This window comes from Coregonus lavaretus, assembly GCF_964263955.1.
Source record: "Coregonus lavaretus genome assembly, chromosome: 15".
NCBI lineage: Eukaryota > Metazoa > Chordata > Actinopteri > Salmoniformes > Salmonidae > Coregonus > Coregonus lavaretus.
In genome coordinates, this window is record NC_140002.1 from 13,619,428 (window position 1) to 13,641,076 (window position 21,649).

General features: G+C 49.7%; 1 protein-coding gene across 1 annotated transcript in view; it reads left to right on the forward strand.

Annotated features, from left to right (window-relative positions):
* Positions 1 to 227: 227 nt before the first annotated feature.
* Positions 228 to 21,649, forward strand: part of myo7ab (myosin VIIAb) — a gene marked incomplete at its 3' end in the record, with an annotated part of 64,703 nt that continues 43,281 nt past the window's right edge. Inside the window, exons 1-10 of the mRNA XM_084178848.1 lie at positions 228 to 353; positions 8,433 to 8,617; positions 8,820 to 8,941; positions 9,785 to 9,927; positions 10,319 to 10,432; positions 16,543 to 16,696; positions 19,529 to 19,605; positions 19,729 to 19,848; positions 20,335 to 20,477; positions 20,944 to 21,154. Of these exons, the coding sequence (XP_084034974.1) occupies positions 243 to 353; positions 8,433 to 8,617; positions 8,820 to 8,941; positions 9,785 to 9,927; positions 10,319 to 10,432; positions 16,543 to 16,696; positions 19,529 to 19,605; positions 19,729 to 19,848; positions 20,335 to 20,477; positions 20,944 to 21,154 (1,380 nt within the window). The 5' untranslated portion in view covers positions 228 to 242. The remainder of the gene's footprint in view (positions 354 to 8,432; positions 8,618 to 8,819; positions 8,942 to 9,784; positions 9,928 to 10,318; positions 10,433 to 16,542; positions 16,697 to 19,528; positions 19,606 to 19,728; positions 19,849 to 20,334; positions 20,478 to 20,943; positions 21,155 to 21,649) is intronic.

Sequence of the window (21,649 nt, forward strand, 5' to 3'; positions counted from 1 at the left end):
TTCAAGGAAGGAAGGAAGGAAGGAAGGAAGGAAGGAAGGAAGGAAGGAAGGAAGGAAGGAAGGAAGGAAGGAAGGAAGGAAAGGAGGATGCATTCAAACAGGATCTTTAGCTGACTCTAACAAGCCGACATGGACACAGTAGCCTATGACACCATAGTTCCTCAATGGCTGTGACTGTACTGTAACTGTTCTCCCATCAGGAGCACTGGATCTCGCCCCAGAATGCCACCAACATTAAGCCCATGCACCCCACCTCCATCCACGGTGTGGAGGACATGATCCGCCTGGGGGACCTCAATGAGGCCGGCATCCTGCGGAACTTGCTTATCCGCTACAACGAGCATGTAATCTATGTGAGTCCCCCCTGCAACACTGGCTGCTCGCCTTTGGTACCACTACCGGACCATCATTTTCAGTGGTGTAAAGTACTTACGTAGAAATATTTAAAGTACTACTTAAGTCGTTTTTTTGAGTATATTCACTTTACTTTACTATTGATATTTTTTACAACTTTTACTTTTACTCCACTACATTCCTAAAGAAAATATATACATTTTACTCCTTACATTTTCCCTGACACCCAAAAGTTCTCGTTACATTTTGAATGCTTAACAAGACAGGAAATGGTCCAATTCACAAATGTATCAAGAGAACATCCCTGGTCATCCCTACTGCCTCTTATCTGGCGGACTCACTAAACACAAATGCTTCATTTGTAAATTATGTCTGAGTGTTGAGTGTGCCCCTGACTGTCCGTAAATTTAAAAAAAAACTAGAAAATCGTGCTGTCTGGTTTGCCTAATATAAGGAATATGAAATTATTTATACTTTTACTTTTACTTTTGATATTTAAGTATATTTTTTCAATTACATTTACTTTTGATAATTAAGTATATTTAAAACCAAATACTTTTAGACTTTTACTGAAGTAGTGTTTTACTGGGTGACTTTTAATTTTACTTGAGTCATTTTATATTAAGGTATCTTTACTTTTACTCATGTATGACAATTGGGTACTTTTTCCACCATTGATCATTTTACATTGTATGATTCCTTCAAATAACAAGGAAGTACGGTTTAGAACGTATTCTATGAAACACAGTGACCTTGTTTAGTGACATGTAGCTCATATTGTTGATGTATGATGGACTGTTATGGGGTTTTCCTTGTCTGTGTGGTTATTTGACTTACTTTCTCGGTTATGCTGGCATGTTGGTTCCCCTGGCCTCCACAACCCCCCAACCCCACTGGTTCCTTATCTTACCTGCCTGGCTGTGGCTCAATGGTTTGAACCAGCTTCCTCTCCTCATATCCTTTCCTCAGTATCACTTCTCTGGCAGGACACATGATGGAAACGTGTTCAGTCCATTTGACATACAGTACCAGTCAAAAGTTTGGACACACCTACTCATTCAAGGGGTTTTCTTTATTTTTACTAAATTATTTTCTACATTGTAGAATAATTATGAAGACATCAAAACTATGAAATAACACATATTGAATCATGTAGTTGTCATGAGCCTCTCACTCCACCGGGTTACCACCTTAATTTTCTTCCACTCTGCTCACCACTCTCTCTACTCAGCCTAACTAGCTCCACCTGTCCCTGCTCGGCTCTGCTCTAATTACTCTGCCAGCTGCGCTGCATTACCCACTACCTCTCCCAGTATTTAAGGCCCTGTCTTTCAGCTCTCCGGTGTCAGATCGTCTGCAAAGCTCACACCCGGAACCTGTTTGCTCGCGCTTCTGGCTCACCCTGGTTTTGTGACCCCGGACCTGCCTGATTTTTGGATACTCTTCTGCCCCAGGAGATCCAGACCTGCTTCTGCCTTAACGACTCCTGACTACTCTTCAATCCCGGTAACTCTGACCAACCTTCTGCCTTGCTACTACGTATTTTGGATTTCCCTTGAACTGTACTGCTGCCTTGTTTCATTCCGCCCTGTTGTGTCTGTGTCTCCCCCCCCCAGGACTTCTGGACTACCCACCACCGGCTTCATAGGACGCATCGCTGCCACTGGGGGGGGCACAGACCCAGCACATTGGACGGGATCCCTGTTACCCCTGGAGCCTTCATTCACTCCCTACTTCCCTTTCCCCTTAAGTTTTAATAAACTTTCTGGTGTGACGCAATTGTGGTCCTCTGGTCGTCTGTCTGAACCGTGACAGTACGATCTGACCATTATGGACTCAGCGCACACTTTCCCCGACATGGAAACCGATGAGCATGAGCAGCAGTTCCAGCAGCAGCAACAACAACTCGCCATGATCATTCAACTCCTCACCAACCTTACCCCAGCCAGTCTGCCCACCAGCCCTGCCCCCGAGTTACCTGCCCCGGTCATTGCAGCCGCTGCTCCGGAACCCAAGATTGGAAACCCCGAGCGGTTCAACGGCGATTCAACCCAGGTCCGGCCATTCCTGACTAGCTGCCGACTTCAGTTCTCCTTGCAGCCAAGGACCTTCGCCACGGAGGGGGCTAAAGTTGGGTATGCCATCACTCACCTGACGGGCCGAGCTCGACTCTGGGGAACAGCAGAGTTCGAACGTCAAACCCCCGCATGTGCAACCTTCGACCTGTTTGCTGAGGAGATGCTGAAGGTGTTTGACCTGGATTCACCAACCGCAGAGGCGTCTCGTGAACTGTTCAGTATTCGACAAGGCAGACGTACAGTCGCAGACCATTCCATCGACTTCCGAACCCTGGCTAGACGAAGTTCTTGGAACACACCATCGTTGGTGGACGCGTTCGTCCATAGTTTGGCTGACTATATCAAGGACGAGTTGGTCTCCCATGAACTGCCTTCCACTCTTGATGAAGCCATCGCACTGACTGTCAGGATCGACAGAAGGATACAGACTCGTCGTCGTGAGAGGGGGCGCCAAGGTCCACCTACTACCGGCATTCGGAGAGATCCGACTGGGCTCCTGTCATCTACTGCCACTCACCCAGGTCAGCTTGATCAGTCTGAGCCTATGGAGATTGGGCGAGCCTCTCTCACTCCTGCAGAGCGCCAGCGCCGCTTCACCTCAAACCTCTGCCTCTATTGTGGAGGTGATGGACATCGTGTGGTAACCTGCCCTTTAAAGGGCCGAAGCTCACCGGGCATAGGGGGAGTCCGGTTGAGTTCAATGACCATCCAGTCCTCCGACCGCAAACCCCTGCTGCAAGTTCACCTCCGCCTCTCTGACTCAACTCACACCCTGGCTGCTCTGGTGGATTCTGGCGCCGAAGCCAACATAATGGACATCAAGCTGGCACGCCAACTGGGACTGGAGAACCTCCGTTTGACACCTCCTATTCCTGCCCGGGCACTGGACGGACACTTACTCGGATCGGTCACTCATGTCACGGCCCCGGTCTCGATGGGTCTGTCCGGAAACCATCAAGAAACTATCCAGTTTCACCTGCTCCCCTCTCCAGGCCAACCCCTCATCCTGGGTTACCCATGGCTCCGCCGGCACAACCCTCAGCTCGACTGGGTGACCGGGGTGATCAGGGAGTGGGGAGAGGACTGCCACCGAACCTGCCTGCTTGCTGCCGCACTACCCCCTCGGCCAGTACCTACTAACTCCGCTCCTGACCTCTCCAATGTCCCAGAATGCTACCATGGTCTCAGAGAGGTGTTTAACAAAGCAAGAGCCACATCTCTGCCCCCTCACCGACCGTACGACTGTGCCATCGACCTCCTCCCTGGAACAGCCCCTCCAAAGGGTCGTCTTTATTCGTTGTCTGCTCCTGAAAGAAAGTCCATGGAGGACTACATCAATGGCTCTCTGTCCGCAGGATTAATCCGTTCATCTTCATCTCCTGCTGGTGCTGGCTTCTTCTTTGTGGGGAAGAAGGACGGATCTCTTCGCCCCTGCATCGACTACAGGGGACTCAACGACATCACAGTGAAAAACCGTTACCCTCTGCCTCTGCTCACCTCTGCTTTTGAGTTGCTCCAGGGAGCCACTGTTTTTACCAAGTTGGATCTCAGAAACGCTTACCACCTAGTGCGGATCCGGGAGGGAGATGAATGGAAAACCGCATTCAATACACCAACAGGCCACTACGAGTATCTGGTTATGCCTTTTGGCCTCACCAATGCTCCTGCTGTGTTCCAGGCTCTAGTGAATGATGTACTGCGGGACATGTTAAACAAGTTTGTCTTCGTTTACCTGGATGACATCTTAATCTACTCCAGAAACCTGTCTGAACACACCCGCCATGTCCAGCAAGTCCTTCATCGTCTTCTGGAGAATTCCCTCTACGCCAAGGCAGAGAAATGTGAGTTTCACGTCAAGACAGTGGCCTTCCTGGGGTACATAGTGGCAGAGGGAAGTATCCAAATGGATCCTGCCAAAGTATCAGCAGTCACTTCATGGCCAGTTCCGGAGAACAGAAAGAAGCTGCAACAGTTTCTGGGGTTTGCTAACTTCTATAGAAAGTTTATCCGGAACTACAGTACCGTTGCTGCCCCTCTCACTGCTCTAACCAGCACCAAGCAACCCTTCACCTGGACCCCAGCAGCCGACAAAGCCTTCAGTACCCTCAAGGTGAGGTTCACCTCCGCTCCCATCCTCCAGATGCCTGATGTGGACCGGCAATTTATTGTGGAGGTGGACGCCTCGGATGTGGGAGTTGGTGCTGTGATTTCTCAGTGGGCTGCGGAGGATAGGAAGCTCCATCCCTGTGCTTTTTTCTCACGTCGGTTGTCCCCCTCTGAGTGCAATTACGACATAGGGAACCGTGAGCTGCTGGCTGTGAAGCTTGCCTTGGAGGAGTGGCGTCACTGGCTGGAGGGGTCCACCATTCCATTTCTCGTTTGGACCGATCATAAGAACTTGGAGTACATCCGCACGGCCAAACGGTTGAACTCCAGGCAGTCCCGCTGGGCCCTGTTCTTCACCAGGTTTAATTTCACTCTGTCATACCGGCCTGGATCACGCAACACCAAGCCAGACGCCCTCTCCCGTCAATTCCAGAAGGATGACACCCCCTCCAAGGACCCTGTGTCGATTCTGCCAAGTCCCTGCATCGTTGCAGCTCTGACCTGGGCTGTTGAGGAACAGGTGCTGGAGGCTCTCCGTAACCAGCCAGGTCCCAGCACTTGCCCAGCTGACCGCCTTTTTGTCCCCGAAGACCTGAGGTCCCAGGTCGTTCAGTGGGGACATGACTCCCGCCTAGCTTGTCATCCTGGTTCCACCCGCACTTACAACCTGCTCGCCCAGAGGTTCTGGTGGCCCTCTCTGAGAAAGGATGTACGGGAATTCGTCCAAGCCTGCCCCATCTGCAACCAACACAAGTCGTCCTGCCAGCCCCCAGCCGGATTGCTGCAGCCCCTGCCTGTGCCCAGACGTCCCTGGTCTCACATCGCCCTTGACTTTGTCACGGGGCTGCCCCCTTCAAGTGGCATGACCGTCATTCTCACCATAGTTGACCGTTTCAGCAAGATGGCACACTTCATTCCCCTCCCCAAGCTCCCAACCGCCAAGGAGACCGCCCAGGTGGTCCTGGAACACGTCTTCCGGATCCACGGACTGCCAAAGGATGTAGTTTCTGACCGTGGTCCACAATTCTCCTCCGCTTTTTGGAAGGAGTTCTGTCACCTACTGGGAGCCACAGTCAGTCTGACTTCCGGATTCCATCCCCAATCCAATGGGCAGTCAGAGCGGGCTAATCAGGAGCTCGAGAAGGCACTGCGATGCATGACTTCACGCAACCCCCACTCCTGGTCGCAGCAATTGACATGGGTGGAGTACGCACACAATTCTCTGACCTGCTCTGCCATCGGTATGTCCCCTTTCCGATGTGTTTATGGATACCAGCCTCCTCTATTTGCCAGCCAGGAAGAGGAGGTTACTTGCCCATCTGCACTTGCTTTTGCCCGTCGATGTCGCCGCACCTGGTCACAAGCCCGAGCCACACTCCTCAGATCCGTTGCCAGCTACACTACCGGGGCCAACCGTCGGAGAATTCCTGCTCCCACCTACCATGTTGGTCAAAGGGTGTGGTTGTCATCGAAGAACCTGCCACTCAGGGTGGAGTCGCAGAAGCTGGCACCTCGGTTCATTGGCCCATTCCCTATCATAAGAGTGATTAGCCCAACTGCTGTCCGGCTCCAACTGCCTAATTCCCTGAGGGTGCACCCCACTTTCCATGTGTCTAAGATTAAGCCCATCCATGAGAGTCCGCTGGTCCCTGCTGCGCCTTGTCCTCCTCCTCCACGGCTCGTCGATGGTGGTCTGGTTTACACCGTCCGCCGCCTGCTTCGGTCCAGACGGAGGGGTAGGGGTCTCCAGTACCTCATTGACTGGGAGGGCTATGGACCTGAGGAAAGGACCTGGGTGCCAGCTAGTCGGATTGTGGATAGGACTCTCATCACCGCTTTCCACCAACGGCATCCTGATCAACCTGCAATCCGTAGGGGCCGCCCCAGAGGGGTCCCTAACCGTCCTGCCCGCTCGGCTTCCTGTCCTGTGCCTGATCCTGTCTCGGGACCTGTCCCATCTTCCGACCACGGCCCTCCGGCTTCCTCCGAGGATGAGGACGTTCACTCGGACCGTTCGGAGGAGTTCTAGCCCTCCTCCGGCTCCCCTCCTCCCGCCCGGCGTGGTGTTGCTCTTGGGACTTCTGGGGCCGTCCCTTGGGGGGGGGGTTCTGTCATGAGCCTCTCACTCCACCGGGTTACCACCTTAATTTTCTTCCACTCTGCTCACCACTCTCTCTACTCAGCCTAACTAGCTCCACCTGTCCCTGCTCGGCTCTGCTCTAATTACTCTGCCAGCTGCGCTGCATTACCCACTACCTCTCCCAGTATTTAAGGCCCTGTCTTTCAGCTCTCCGGTGTCAGATCGTCTGCAAAGCTCACACCCGGAACCTGTTTGCTCGCGCTTCTGGCTCACCCTGGTTTTGTGACCCCGGACCTGCCTGATTTTTGGATACTCTTCTGCCCCAGGAGATCCAGACCTGCTTCTGCCTTAACGACTCCTGACTACTCTTCAATCCCGGTAACTCTGACCAACCTTCTGCCTTGCTACTACGTATTTTGGATTTCCCTTGAACTGTACTGCTGCCTTGTTTCATTCCGCCCTGTTGTGTCTGTGTCTCCCCCCCCCAGGACTTCTGGACTACCCACCACCGGCTTCATAGGACGCATCGCTGCCACTGGGGGGGGCACAGACCCAGCACATTGGACGGGATCCCTGTTACCCCTGGAGCCTTCATTCACTCCCTACTTCCCTTTCCCCTTAAGTTTTAATAAACTTTCTGGTGTGACGCAATTGTGGTCCTCTGGTCGTCTGTCTGAACCGTGACAGTAGTAACCAAAAAAGTGTTAAACAAATGAAAATATATTTGAGATTTGAGATTCTTCAAAGTAGCCACGTTTTGCCTTGATGACAGCTTTGCACACTCTGTGTCCAAACCTTTGACTGTGGTACTGGTGGTTAAGGAAGTTGTTACAGAGTATTGAGACCCAGCCCCTGTATTGAGACCCCCCCCCCTCCCAAATCGGTCCCTCATCAACTTGTGCCTGTTTTGTGCTTTTTCCTTATACCTCTTTCCTCTCCCTCTTCATCCCCCTCCCTATCTCTCCATATAGACAAATTGTGGGGGAAGGGTGAGTACAAACTACAGAGACAAGCATGCTCTTTCCTATTTATTTATTTTAAGCTATAAAGGAACATGCTAACAAGCTAGCCCATGACATTAATCCTTTTCTTCGCTGTCACTGAATGAATGGCTATATATAATCTCTGCTAGGCTGAAGGCAGAGCTCTGCTTCGTGATTAACCTTTGATCCAGCTTGTTAAGTGTGCTTTGACCATTGAAGCGTAAATGTTCAACACACGTGAGCCTTTAGAACACACCACAGCTTTGGCCTGCAGGCTTGGAGGTGCAACAAATCATGGGTTATTATGACTGATTATTATGTCTAGATTATGCACATTAAGGTGATTTTCAGCCTGAACTTCCAATGGTTTTGGAGCTCTAAATTTAAATGATCAGTCTTCATCAGGCTCACAATACATTATCTTAGTGATCACAAGCCTAGTGACTAGCCTAATCACAATCACAGTGAAAGAAAGTGTCAAATTGTGCTATCACTAGCAACAAATCATGCTATCACTAGCGACAAATCAAGTTATCGCTATATCCACGACGCCAGGACAGCGGAGTCACTGACCACCTTCCGGAGACACTTGAAACCATACCTCTTTAAGGAATACCTGGAATGGTATAACAGTAATCCCCCCACCCCTCCCCACACACCCATAAATAAAATGTAAAAAAGGGTGGTTGTCCCACTGGCTATCCTAAGTTGAATGCACCAATTTGTAAGTCGCTCTGGATAACAGCGTCTGCTATATGACTTAAATGTAAATGTAAAATCTTGGCATGACCCTCAACCATTTCACCTTTTGACTTTGACCTCTACCTGCAGACTTACACAGGGTCGATTCTGGTGGCGGTAAACCCTTACCAGCTGCTGCCCATCTACACTCCAGACCAGATCCGTCTGTACACCAATAAGAAGATTGGGGAGATGCCACCTCACATCTTTGCCATAGCAGACAACTGCTACTTCAACATGCAGAGGAACAACAAGGACCAGTGCTGCATCATCAGGTTAGTGTATTTGTGTGTGTGTGTGCGCGCGCATGCATTTGGGTTTCTCTATTTAAGTGTGCATGTGTTTGAGTTTCTGTATTTACATGTGTGTGGTGTGTGTGCGTGTATGCCTGTCTGTCTGCCTGCCTGTCTGTCTGTCTGCCTGCCTGCCTGTCTGCTTCTGTACATAAAATATTGTATCTCCTCCTGTGTTCCTCAGTGGTGAGTCTGGGGCAGGTAAGACAGAGAGCACCAAGTTGATCCTGCAGTTCCTGGCAGCCATCAGTGGACAACACTCCTGGATAGAGCAACAGGTCCTGGAGGCCAACCCCATACTGGAAGGTCAGACTCAACATAGAGATGAGACACTAGAATGGGCTATTAATGGCAGCCATCTTGGTCAAATTCCAAACCAGTCTAATTGAAAAAATACCCTGACCAAGATGGCCATCTTGTAGTTATGTTTCCATGGATGCCAATGTCCATACCAGTGTTCTATTGAATTTTGTGAGACTAACTACATTACATCCACTCAGCAGCACTGATACAATTTAATAGCTAGGGTGCTTGCTGTCTGTCTCTGCCTTAGCCAACTTGTCCTTGTGTTATTTGGCAAGGCAAATGTGGTCTTGTGTAGAATGCAGAAATACACTCGCCCCAAGCTACCTCAGGGGCAGGTTTGGGGTTTATTTATGATTTGTAGGCTAGAATCACAGAAGCTGTGTAAGAAATGCTGAACTTGGGATACATTCTTCAAAGAGTCCTTGAAAGAGAAATAGACAGATGCATGAGTTCCCTGGAACTAGTACAGGGGTGAAGTAAACACGTTCCAGGCCATGAGTAGTGATCTGACAGTTTGGTGTACAGCTTAAGTCAGGCAGGGCATTCATTCACCTTTCTATGCCAAGCTGGCATTAACACCTGGTGTGACCCGGAATTAACAGAACAACTGGGCCTCCTATCCATGTCTAAAGCCCCCCGTTTCCGTCTGTGTACTCTACGTGTGGACTGTATTAGCTATGTCTCTCTTAGCTAATATGACTATCTGACCAGGGTTGGAAACCCAGGTATACTGAATGCCATAATACTCCTCAGGTCTCAGGCAAGGTGATTCTTCATGCGAGCATTGTTCACTGAACTGCATCTGTTACACTAAGTCTGGGCTTTAATCTTTCGTCCATGCAGCGTTCGGGAACGCTAAGACCATCCGGAATGACAACTCCAGTCGCTTTGGGAAGTACATCGACATCCACTTTAACAAGAGAGGTGCCATCGAGGGGGCAAAGATAGAACAGTACCTTCTGGAGAAGTCCCGAGTCTGCAGACAGGTAAGGACCCAGGGGGGAGGGGCTATAGGGTCTGCAGACTGGTAAGGGTCCAGGGGGGAGGGGCTGTAGGGTCTGTAGACAGGTAAGGGTCCAGGGGGGAGGGGCTGTAGGATCTATAGACAGGTAAGGGTCCAGGGGGAGGGGCTATAGGGTCTGCAGACTGGTAAGGGTCCAGGGGGGAGGGGCTGTAGGGTCTATAGACAGGTAAGGGTCCAGGGGGGAGGGGCTATAGAGGGGAATAGAACAGTACGTACTGGAGAAGTCTCGAGTTTGCAGACAGTTTCCTGTTTTGACAGTTTTCTTCAGTTTTCACAGTTTTCTTCAGTTTTCACAGTTTTCTTCCGTTTTGTACCCAATGAACACGACCCTGGTGTGTTATTCTCCCCTCCAGGCTGCGGATGAGAGGAATTACCACATCTTCTACTGTATGCTGCGGGGCATGGCCCCAGAGCTGAAGACCAAGCTGGGCCTGGGCCTCGCCAATGACTACTCCTACCTCACCATGGTGAGTAGTGGGTGTGGGCAGGGTGTGGGTGTGTGTACATGTGTGCAGCTCCTACTGTATATGTGTATGCCTGTGTGTGTGTGTGTGTGTGAGCATGTGTGTGCGTGTGTGCATGTGTGTGTGTGTATAACTCGCAGTGTATATCAAATCCAATTTTATTTGTCCCGTACACAGCTTAGAGCAGGTATAAAAGGTGCAGCTAAATTCTTGTGTGCTAGCTCCCTCAACATTGCAGTACAATAATCAACATCAATAATAAGGAGTTGAATAAAAAATAACCAGTAATAGAAGAGGTAGTATGCCTATTAATAGCCTGATGTGTACACAATACGATATACAGTATAGATAATGAATGTGCTATGTTAAGTATGACTTTATTCACAGATATAAAGTGGGCAGTGTCTTGTTCGCACAGTTTAATAAATGGCATATACTAGAAAAGCAGTGTTGACTGTGTGTCACGGTTTCGGCCGAGGCTGCTCCTCTTCCTTGTTCGGGCAGGCTTCGGCGGTCGTCGTCTCCGGAGTACTAGCTGCCACCGTTCTATGTTTCTTGTTCGTTTGGTTTTGTCTCTTTGTAACACCTGTCCCTTGTTTGTGTTTGATGATGTTCCCTATTTAGTTTCGTTTGTTTGGGTCAGGTGTTATGCGTGATTGTTTATTGTCAGACTGCCTCTGTATGGTTACATTTCTCTCGTTGTTGCTTGTCCCGAGAGTTCGCACTGCGTGCGCTTTTCTTGTGTATTTCGCACTGTGTTTGTGCGTAATTGTTTTGCGCCACCCGATTGGGTTGGCGACTATTTTGTTCACGTGTTTGAACGTTACTAAAAAGACGGTTGAAGTCATCCTGGTTCCTGCGCTTGATTCCTTCCACTCATCTACACACACCACTCTGACAGAATCACGCATCCATCCATGGAATCAGCAGGAGCGACCACGCCAACAGCCGGGATGGAGGAACGTCTTCGTGGACAGGAGGATCGTATTAACCAGGTCTGTCATGCCTTGGAGAGCGTGATGAACACTCTTCACCGATGGGAAACCAGCGGGGTACCCACGCCCCCACGAACCGAACCATCCCCATCGGTCAGTCCTCCTGCCTCATCTCCGGAACCCAGTGGGATTCGGCTCTCGCTCCCGAGGGCGTACGACGGCTCCACTGCCGGGTGTCAAGGGTTCCTGCTGCAAGTGGAGCTCTACCTCGCCACCGTACACCCGGCGCCCTCGGGACACGAGAGCGTCTCAGCCCTCATCTCCTGTCTCACCGGCAAGGCGTTGGAGTGGGCCAACGCTGAATGGAGGAGAATGGACGCCGCTACTACTAACTATGCGGAGTTCTCCCGCCGCTTCCGTGCTGTGTTTGACCATCCACCAGAGGGGAAGGCGGCGGGGGAGCGTCTGTTCTACCTCCGACAGGGGATGAGGAGCGCCCAGGACTTTGCATTGGAGTTCCGGACCCTAGCGGCCGATGCAGGGTGGAATGAGCGGGCCCATATCGACCACTTCCGCTGCAGCCTCCGGGAGGACGTCCAGCGAGAGTTGGCGTGCAGGGACACCTCGTTGACCTTTGACCAGCTTGTCGACATGGCCATTCGGCTGGATACCCTGCTCGCCACCCGTGGACGTACCGGGGGGGGTCCGCCCATTCCACTCTCCAGCACCTCCGAGCCGAGCCCGATGGAGCTCGGGGGTGCTGGCGCTAGGCAACGGAGGAGTAGGAACCAGAGGGGGCCCGGTCCCTGCACTAACTGTGGCCGTGGAGGGCACACCGCGGCTAGGTGTTGGGGAGGGTCCCCCGGTGAGGGAGAAGGCAGGTCACGCATTGGGGGGTCCCCCCAGGTGAGTAGGCGCCCTACTTACCCAGAGCTTTCTGTCGTGCACCTAACCTTGCCTGTTTGTTTTCCACAGGTTGCACCTCGTTCCCAGCATAAGGCGCTGGTAGATTCAGGCGCAGCTGGGAATTTTGTAGATCGCCAGTTCTGTATAGAGTTAGGGATTCCCCTCCTTCCAGTTGATAAGCCTTTTCCCGTTCATGCCCTAGATAGCCGTCCGTTAGGGTCTGGGTTGATTAGGGAGGTCACAGCACCCCTTCAGATGATGGCGCAGGAGGGTCATGAGGAGATAATTCAGCTCTATCTGATTGACTCTCCTGCGTATCCGGTAGTGCTGGGTCTTCCCTGGTTGATGACCCATGACCCTACTATTATGTGGCGAGAGAAAGCTCTTAAAGGGTGGTCTGCCCAGTGTGAGGGGCGGTGTCTGGGTGTTTCCATAGGGGCGACCTCGGTGGAAAGTCCGAATCTAATGACAGCACTGCATATTCCCCCCGAGTATGAGGATTTGAAACTGGTGTTTAGTAAGACTAGGGCGGCGCAGCTGCCGCCTCATAGACGGGGGGATTGTGCGATAGATCTCCAGTCAGGAGCAGCTCTCCCGCGGAGCCATGTGTATCCCTTGTCTCAAGAGGAGAGAAAGGCAATGGAGACGTACATCGCTGAGTCTCTTAGACAGGGATACATACGGGCCTCCACTTCACCCGCTTCCTCGAGTTTCTTTTTTGTGAAGAAAAAGGATGGAGGTCTGCGCCCGTGTATTGATTACCGCGGTCTCAATCAGATCACAGTGAAGTACAGCTATCCACTTCCTCTGATTGCGACTATGACGGAGTCACTGCACGGTGCGCAGTTCTTTACAAAATTGGATCTCAGGAGCGCATATAACTTGGTGCGCATTAGAGAGGGCGATGAATGGAAGACAGCGTTTAGCACGACTTCCGGACACTACGAGTATCTAGTCATGCCATATGGGTTAATGAATGCTCCCTCAGTCTTCCAATCCTTCGTCGATGAGATTTTCCGGGACATGCAGGGACAGGGAGTAGTTGTGTACATCGACGACATTCTGGTGTACAGTCCTACCCGTGCAGAGCATGTAGCCCTGGTGCGCCGAGTATTGAGGAGGCTGTTGGAGCATGACCTATATGTCAAGGCAGAGAAATGTCTGTTTTTTCAGAAGTCGGTCTCCTTTCTGGGTTACCAGTTGTCTGCGTCAGGGGTGAAGATGGAGGTAGACCGGGTGTCAGCTGTGCGTAATTGGCAGACCCCAACCACTGTGAAGGAGGTGCAACGGTTCTTGGGTTTTGCGAATTATTACCGGAGGTTTATCCGGGGTTTTGGACAGGTGGCAGCTCCCATAACGTCTCTGTTAAAGGGGGGTCCGGTGCGCTTGCGGTGGTCAGCCGAGGCGGACAGGGCATTTGGGAGACTGAAGGACCTGTTTACCTCGGCGCCGGTGTTGGCGCATCCGGATCCCTCTTTACCGTTCCAGGTAGAGGTGGACGCGTCAGAGGCCGGGATAGGGGCCGTTCTTTCCCAGCGTTCTGGCACTCCACCTAAACTCCGTCCCTGTGCGTTTTATTCAAAGAAGCTCAGTCCGGCGGAGCGGAATTATGACGTAGGAGACAGGGAGCTGTTAGCCGTGGTACAGGCCCTAAAGGTGTGGCGGCATTGGCTCGAGGGGGCTCAACACCCTTTCCTCATTCTAACTGACCATCGTAACCTGGAGTACATCCGGGCAGCTAGGAGACTGAATCCTCGCCAGGCCCGCTGGACTATGTTTCTAGCCCGGTTTGTGTTTAAGATCACATACATCCCTGGGTCCCAGAACGGGAAGGCAGATGCTCTGTCTCGGCGGTATGACGCGGAGGAGAGGTCCGTTGAGCCCACGCCCATACTACCAGAGTCTTGTCTGGTTGCACCGGTGGTGTGGGAGGTTGATGGCGAGATCGAGCGGGCGTTACGCACCGACCCGAGTCCTCCACAGTGTCCAGTGGGTCGGACGTACGTTCCGCTCGAGGTACGCGATCGCCTCATTTGTTGGGCTCATACGTCCCCCTCCTCTGGCCATCCGGGTATCGGCCGGACAGTGCACTGCCTTAGCACGAAGTACTGGTGGCCAACGTTAGCTAGGGATGTGAGGATTTATGTCTCCTCCTGTTCGGTGTGTGCCCAGTGTAAGGCGCCCAGACATTTGCCCAGGGGTAAGTTACAACCCCTGCCTATTCCACAACGACCCTGGTCCCACCTCTCGGTGGATTTTGTTACCGACCTTCCCCCCTCACAGGGGAATACTACCATCCTGGTCGTTGTGGATCGGTTCTCGAAGGCCTGTCGTCTCCTTCCCATGCCGGGTCTACCCACTGCCCTACAGACCGCAGAGGCTCTGTTCACCCATGTCTTCCGGCATTACGGGGTACCCGAGGATATAGTGTCTGACCGAGGCCCCCAGTTCACCTCCAGAGTGTGGAGAGCATTTATGGAACGGTTGGGGGTTTCGGTAAGCCTTACCTCGGGTTACCACCCGGAGAGTAATGGGCAGGTTGAACGTGTGAACCAGGATGTGGGTAGGTTTCTGAGGTCATACTGTCAGGGCCGGCCGGAGGAGTGGGCGAGATATGTGCCCTGGGCCGAGATGGCACAGAACTCTCTTCGCCACTCCTCCACCCAACTAACCCCTTTTCAGTGTGTATTAGGGTACCAGCCGGTTCTGGCACCATGGCATGAGAGCCAGATCGAGGCCCCCGCTGTGGATGAGTGGGTGCGGCGCTCGGAGGAGACGTGGGACGCTGCACACGTCCATCTGCAGCGTGCCATACGTCGACAGAAGACGAGCGCCGACCTACACCGCAGTGAGGGGCCAGTGTACGCACCTGGAGATCGACTCTGGCTCTCAACCAGAAACCTGCCCCTCCGCCTGCCCTGCCGGAAGCTGGGTCGGCGGTTTGTGGGGCCCTTTAAAGTCCTGAGGAGATTGAACGAGGTGAGTTACAGGTTAGAACTACCTATTGATTACAAGAATATTAACCCCTCGTTCCATGTGTCTCTCCTCAGGCCGGTGGTAGCTGGTCCACTCCAGGACTTTGAGATTGAGGAGACTCCTCGACCCCCGTTGGACATCGAGGGGGCTCCGGCGTACACCGTGAGGTCCATCCTTGATTCGAGACGCCGGATGGGGGGTCTTCAATATCTCGTGGAGTGGGAGGGGTACGGTCCGGAGGAGCGGTGCTGGGTGCCAAGGAGGGACATATTGGACCAGTCCCTGCTGACCGAGTTTCATCGGGGTCATCCTGCGCGCCCTGCTCCGCGTCGTCCGGGTCGTCCCCGAGCCCCGGGTCAGCGCACGGCTGGAGCCGCGCGTCAAGGGGGGGGTACTGTCACGGTTTCGGCCGAGGCTGCTCCTCTTCCTTGTTCGGGCAGGCTTCGGCGGTCGTCGTCTCCGGAGTACTAGCTGCCACCGTTCTATGTTTCTTGTTCGTTTGGTTTTGTCTCTTTGTAACACCTGTCCCTTGTTTGTGTTTGATGATGTTCCCTATTTAGTTTCGTTTGTTTGGGTCAGGTGTTATGCGTGATTGTTTATTGTCAGACTGCCTCTGTATGGTTACATTTCTCTCGTTGTTGCTTGTCCCGAGAGTTCGCACTGCGTGCGCTTTTCTTGTGTATTTCGCACTGTGTTTGTGCGTAATTGTTTTGCGCCACCCGGTTGGGTTGGCGACTATTTTGTTCACGTGTTTGAACGTTACTAAAAAGACGGTTGAAGTCATCCTGGTTCCTGCGCTTGATTCCTTCCACTCATCTACACACACCACTCTGACACTGTGTGTGTGTGTGTGTGTCTGTGCATGTGTGTGTGTGCTTTTGTGTGTGTGTTTATGGGTAGTTGTGTGTGTGTGTGTGTGTGTGTGTGTGTGTGTGCTTGTGTGTAAGGGTTGGATGTGTAGAGAGATTTCTGATAGTTTTCAAAACCTCTGAAGATGTCCAGTGAAAGCATATATTCAATTTGTTGACACCACAATACAGACTTGGATACATATTATCCCAAATGCTAATAAATAGAAACGTATGTTAAATTCGCTGCTCTCTTTTGCTTGTTTACAGCAGGGCATTTCATAGAATTATCGAAGGCACTCGTATTGTTACATCACCAACATTTCGAGAATAAATACGCTAACATGCCATCCGTTCTAAAACCTGGCCGAACTCTCTATATATATATGGATTTGTGTATACCTATGTACCTATGCTTATGTATGTGTATGTGTGTGTCCCTCTCCAGGGGAACTGTACGAAATGTGATGGACGTGATGACCTAAAGGATTACTCCAGCATCCTGTCAGCCATGAAGGTGCTGATGTTCACAGAGACAGAGAACTGGGAGATCTCCAAACTACTGGCGGCCATCCTGCACATGGGCAACCTGCGCTATGAGGGTGAGCAGAGGTGGCCATTTTGGAAACAGAGTGTTGACGCACAATACAATGACTTCCAACTTGGCACAGGAGCTGGGCAGAAAAGACCATCTATATATATATATATAAAAGGCTTATGTTCATGCACTGTTTGCTGCTCCCAAAAGTGATATTTTAAAGATTGAAAGTGTGCAAAAGTGAGGGGATATTACCCTTGAGGAAGTTGTTAATCCCTGTCTTGTTTTCACTTGAATTTTGTTACAGGTTTACAGAGAAATAGTCTTCCTAAACTGACACGTCACTACAAGTTAGCTATTGAGTTAGAAGTTATAAATGCACTTGGATAATTGACTTAGCTAATTGACTTAAAGAGTTTCATTCCAAAACGCTATATATCCATTTTCAGAAATGTTGATCAATTAGATTGTTTAAAGAAATTGGTGTGTTTTTTCACTACCTTATCATGGCATGGGGTTGTTCAATGACAGACATTTACATTTGACATTTTAGTCATTTAGCAGACGCTCTTATCCAGAGCGACTTACAGTTAGTGAGTGCATACATTTTCCATACTGGCCCCCCGAGGTAAACGAACCCACAACCCTGGCGTTGCAAGCGCCATGCTCTATCAACTGAGCTACATGAGGCCATGTATTTGTTTAAAATGTATCACTTGATGGCTTCAATTCAGAGAGACAAATAATCATGTTTTGTTGCAAAACGCTATACAGTGAGGGAAAAAAGTATTTGATCCCCTGCTGATTTTGTACGTTTGCCCACTGACAAAGACATGATCAGTCTATAATTTTAATGGTAGGTTTATTTGAACAATGAGAGACAGAATAACAATACAAAAATCCAGCATGTCAAAAATGTTATAAATTGATTTGCATTTTAATGAGGGAAATAAGTATTTGACCCCTCTACAAAACATGACTTAGTACTTGGTGGCAAAACCCTTGTTGGCAATCACAGAGGTCAGACGTTTCTTGTAGTTGGCCACCAGGTTTGCATACATCTCAGGAGGGATTTTGTTCCACTCCTCTTTGCAGATCTTCTCCAAGTCATTAAGGTTTCAAGGCTGACGTTTGGCAACTCGAACCTTCACCTCCCTCCACAGATTTTCTATGGGATTAAGGTCTGGAGACTGGCTAGGCCACTCCAGGACCTTAATGTGCCTCTTCTTGAGCCACTCCTTTGTTGCCTTGGCCGTGTGTTTTGGGTCATTGTCATGCTGGAATACCCATCCGCGACACATTTTCAATGCCCTGGCTGAGGGAAGGAGGTTCTCACCCAAGATTTGACGGTACATGGCCCCGTCCATCGTCCCTTTGATGCGGTGAAGTTGTCCTGTCCCCTTAGCAGAAAAACACCCCCAAAGCATAATGTTTCCACCTCCATGTTTGACGGTGGGGATGGTGTTCTTGGGGTCATAGGCAGCATTCCTCCTCCTCCAAACACGGCGAGTTGAGTTGATGCCAAAGAGCTCGATTTTGGTCTCATCTGACCACAACACTTTTACCCAGTTCTCCTCTGAATCATTCAGATGTTCATTGGTAAACTTCAGACGGCCCTGTATATGTGCTCTCTTGAGCAGGGGGACCTTGCGGGCGCTGCAGGATTTCAGTCCTTCACGGCGTAGTGTGTTACCAATTGTTTTCTTGGTGACTATGGTCCCAGCTGCCTTGAGATCATTGACAAGATCCTCCCGTGTAGTTCTGGGCTGATTCCTCACCGTTCTCATGATCATTGCAACTCCACGAGGTGAGATCTTGCATGGAGCCCCAGGCCGAGGGAGATTGACAGTTATTTTGTGTTTCTTCCATTTGCGAATAATTGCACCAACTGTTGTCACCTTCTCACCAAGCTGCTTGGCGATGGTCTTGTAGCCCATTCCAGCCTTGTGTATGTCTATAATCTTGTCCCTGACATCCTAGGAGAGCTCTTTGGTCTTGGCCATGGTGGAGAGTTTGGAATCTGATTGATTGATTGCTTCTGTGGACAGGTGTCTTTTATACAGGTAACAAACTGAGATTAGGAGCACTCCCTTTAAGAGTGTGCTCCTAATCTCAGCTCGTTACCTGTATAAAAGACACCTGGGAGCCAGAAATCTTTCTGAATGAGAGGGGGTCAAATACTTATTTCCCTCATTAAAATGCAAATCAATTTATAACATTTTTGACATGCGTTTTTCTGGATTTTTTTGTTGTTATTCTGTCTCTCACTGTTCAAATAAACCTACCATTAAAATGATAGACTGATCATTTCTTTGTCAGTGGGCAAACGTACAAAATCAGCAGGGGATCAAATACTTTATTCCCTCACTGTATATCCGCCTCACTCACAGAGGAATAAGTAGTACTGCTAGGTTTTATATAGTTAAATGTGATAAATAACTACATTTGTAATAAATAACTGTACAAATGATACATTTGTGACATCAATTAAATGTTTTATGAATCAATACAGTAATATGAGATCTGTATGTAATATATTTACATTTGACATTTTAGTCATTTAGCAGATGCTCTTGTTCAGAGCGACTTACAGTTAGTGCATTCATCTTAAGATAGCTAGGTGAGACAATTACAGTCAAATATACAGAATACAAACATTCCATTCCAGCTAAACAATTGATATATAGCGTTTTACAACAAACCCAATTTTAATAAACATCTAAAATGTATGAATAAGAAATCTGAGAACAGTAATATTTTACACAAAGATGAAGGTACCCATAAGAAATCATTTCGGATGAAAAAACACAGATGTGGTGGATATAATGTTTTGGAACTAAACTCTTCACTTGCTTTCTCCCTTTCCTCCCCCTTGCAAACGCATACATTCCAACAGCCCATACCTATGACAACCTGGATGCCTGTGTGGTGGTGCGATCTCCAGACCTGTCCACTGCTGCATCTCTGATGGAGGTGGGTAATAGTGACTTACCGGTACACCATCTCTGTGTTGGGCTTGTACTGTAGAGTGCATCACAGTGTTTGTATATTGTGTTGTTGTACTCTACTACAGTATGTTGTTGTGTTGTTGTGTAGGTGGACCCTAAGGACGTGATGTCATGTCTGACCACTCGTACCCTGATCACCCGGGGCGAGAGTGTGTCCACCCCCCTCAGCATGGAACAGGGCCTGGACGTCAGGGACGCCTTCGTCAAGGTCAGGACCCTCACAAACACGCATGCACTGGAACACGCACACATTTTAGTATCAAAGTGAGGACATACACACACACACACACACACACACACACACACACACACACACACACACACACACACACACACACACTCCTAAATCAGATCCTTCACAAAAGGTAAACGTTCTCTCCTGTCTAATGAAAGCTGTCTCTCCCAGAGTATCTACGGGAGTTTGTTTGTGTAGACACACACATAGTAAACGAACATCGTCCCTCCTGTCCCAGGGTATCTATGGGAGGCTGTTTGTGTAGACACACACACACACACATAGTAAACGAACATCGTCCCTCCTGTCCCAGGGTATCTATGGGAGGCTGTTTGTGTAGACACACACACACACACATTGTAAACGAACATCGTCCCTCCTGTCCCAGGGTATCTATGGGAGGCTGTTTGTGTAGACACACACACACATTGTAAACGAACATCGTCCCTCCTGTCCCAGGGTATCTATGGGAGGCTGTTTGTGTGGATCGTGGACAAGATCAACGCGGCCATCTTTAGACCTCCGTCCTGTGAGAGTAAGATCGTAAGGAGGTCCATCGGCCTGCTCGATATCTTCGGCTTCGAGAACTTTACTGTCAACAGGTGGGTCCTCTAACTGACCCCAGCTTTGGGGATGTTGTAGTCTAAAAGCTTTGTTGTCCATTTAGGGTACATTGGAACTGAACATGACATGACATACCATGACATAATAATTGTTATGAATACTATTCTCTGTTGAAAAATTTGATGACAATAGTATGTACCCGACTAAAGTGAGATGATAGCGACAGCCTCTTTCTTTGATTTGGTGGTTGACATGCTCACTGCATGGTTTTATATCTGAACTCGATTGGCTGTCCAGTGACCGGCTCTTGCTACATTCCTTCCCTGTAGCTTTGAGGAGCTGTGCATCAATTTTGCCAACGAGAATCATACACAACCGCACACACACTTGAACCACACACACACTGACACGTTTTACTATCAAAGTGAGGACACACACACACACACCCCTAAATTCATTGGCTGCAGAGTGACCCGCTCTCGCTATGTTCCTTCTTCCCTGAAGCTTTGAGCAGCTGTGCATCAACTTTGCCAATGAGAACCTGCAGCAGTTCTTTGTGAGGCATGTGTTCAAGCTGGAGCAGGAGGAGTACAACCTAGAGGACATCAACTGGCAACATATCGAGTTCACCGACAACCAGGATGCCCTGGACATGATCGCCAATAAACCCATGAACATCATATCTCTCATAGACGAGGAGAGCAAGTTCCCCAAGGTACAGTACCAATATGGCATCTTACCATTGTAGGTAAATTCATATGCATATTGTGTTTAGGTATTGTAAGAGGGGGTGGACAGTTACATGCACTATAAAGTTAGTTTTTTAAAACCCTGTAACAAGGTACCGTTTTTTGTTATCGCTAGGAGACATGTGGAGAGTATTGCCGTATTGCACACCAAGACCACGGTGCAACTAAAGATTTTAATTGTAACCTGACTATGACTTTGCCCTTGAGTGGTTTAATAAAGTGCTATTGAATTATATTTGTTTGTGTTCACAAACTTTAAGGGTGCGTCTGAGATAGCACCCTAATCCTTAGAGGGCATGACTTTAGACCAGAGCCCCATATATTGAATTATGATAATAATATAATATATGCCATTTACCAATCACTTTTATCCAAAGCAACTTACAGTCATGCATGCATACATTTTACGTATGGGTGGTCCCGGGAATCGAACCCACCATCCAGATGTTTCAAGCGCCATG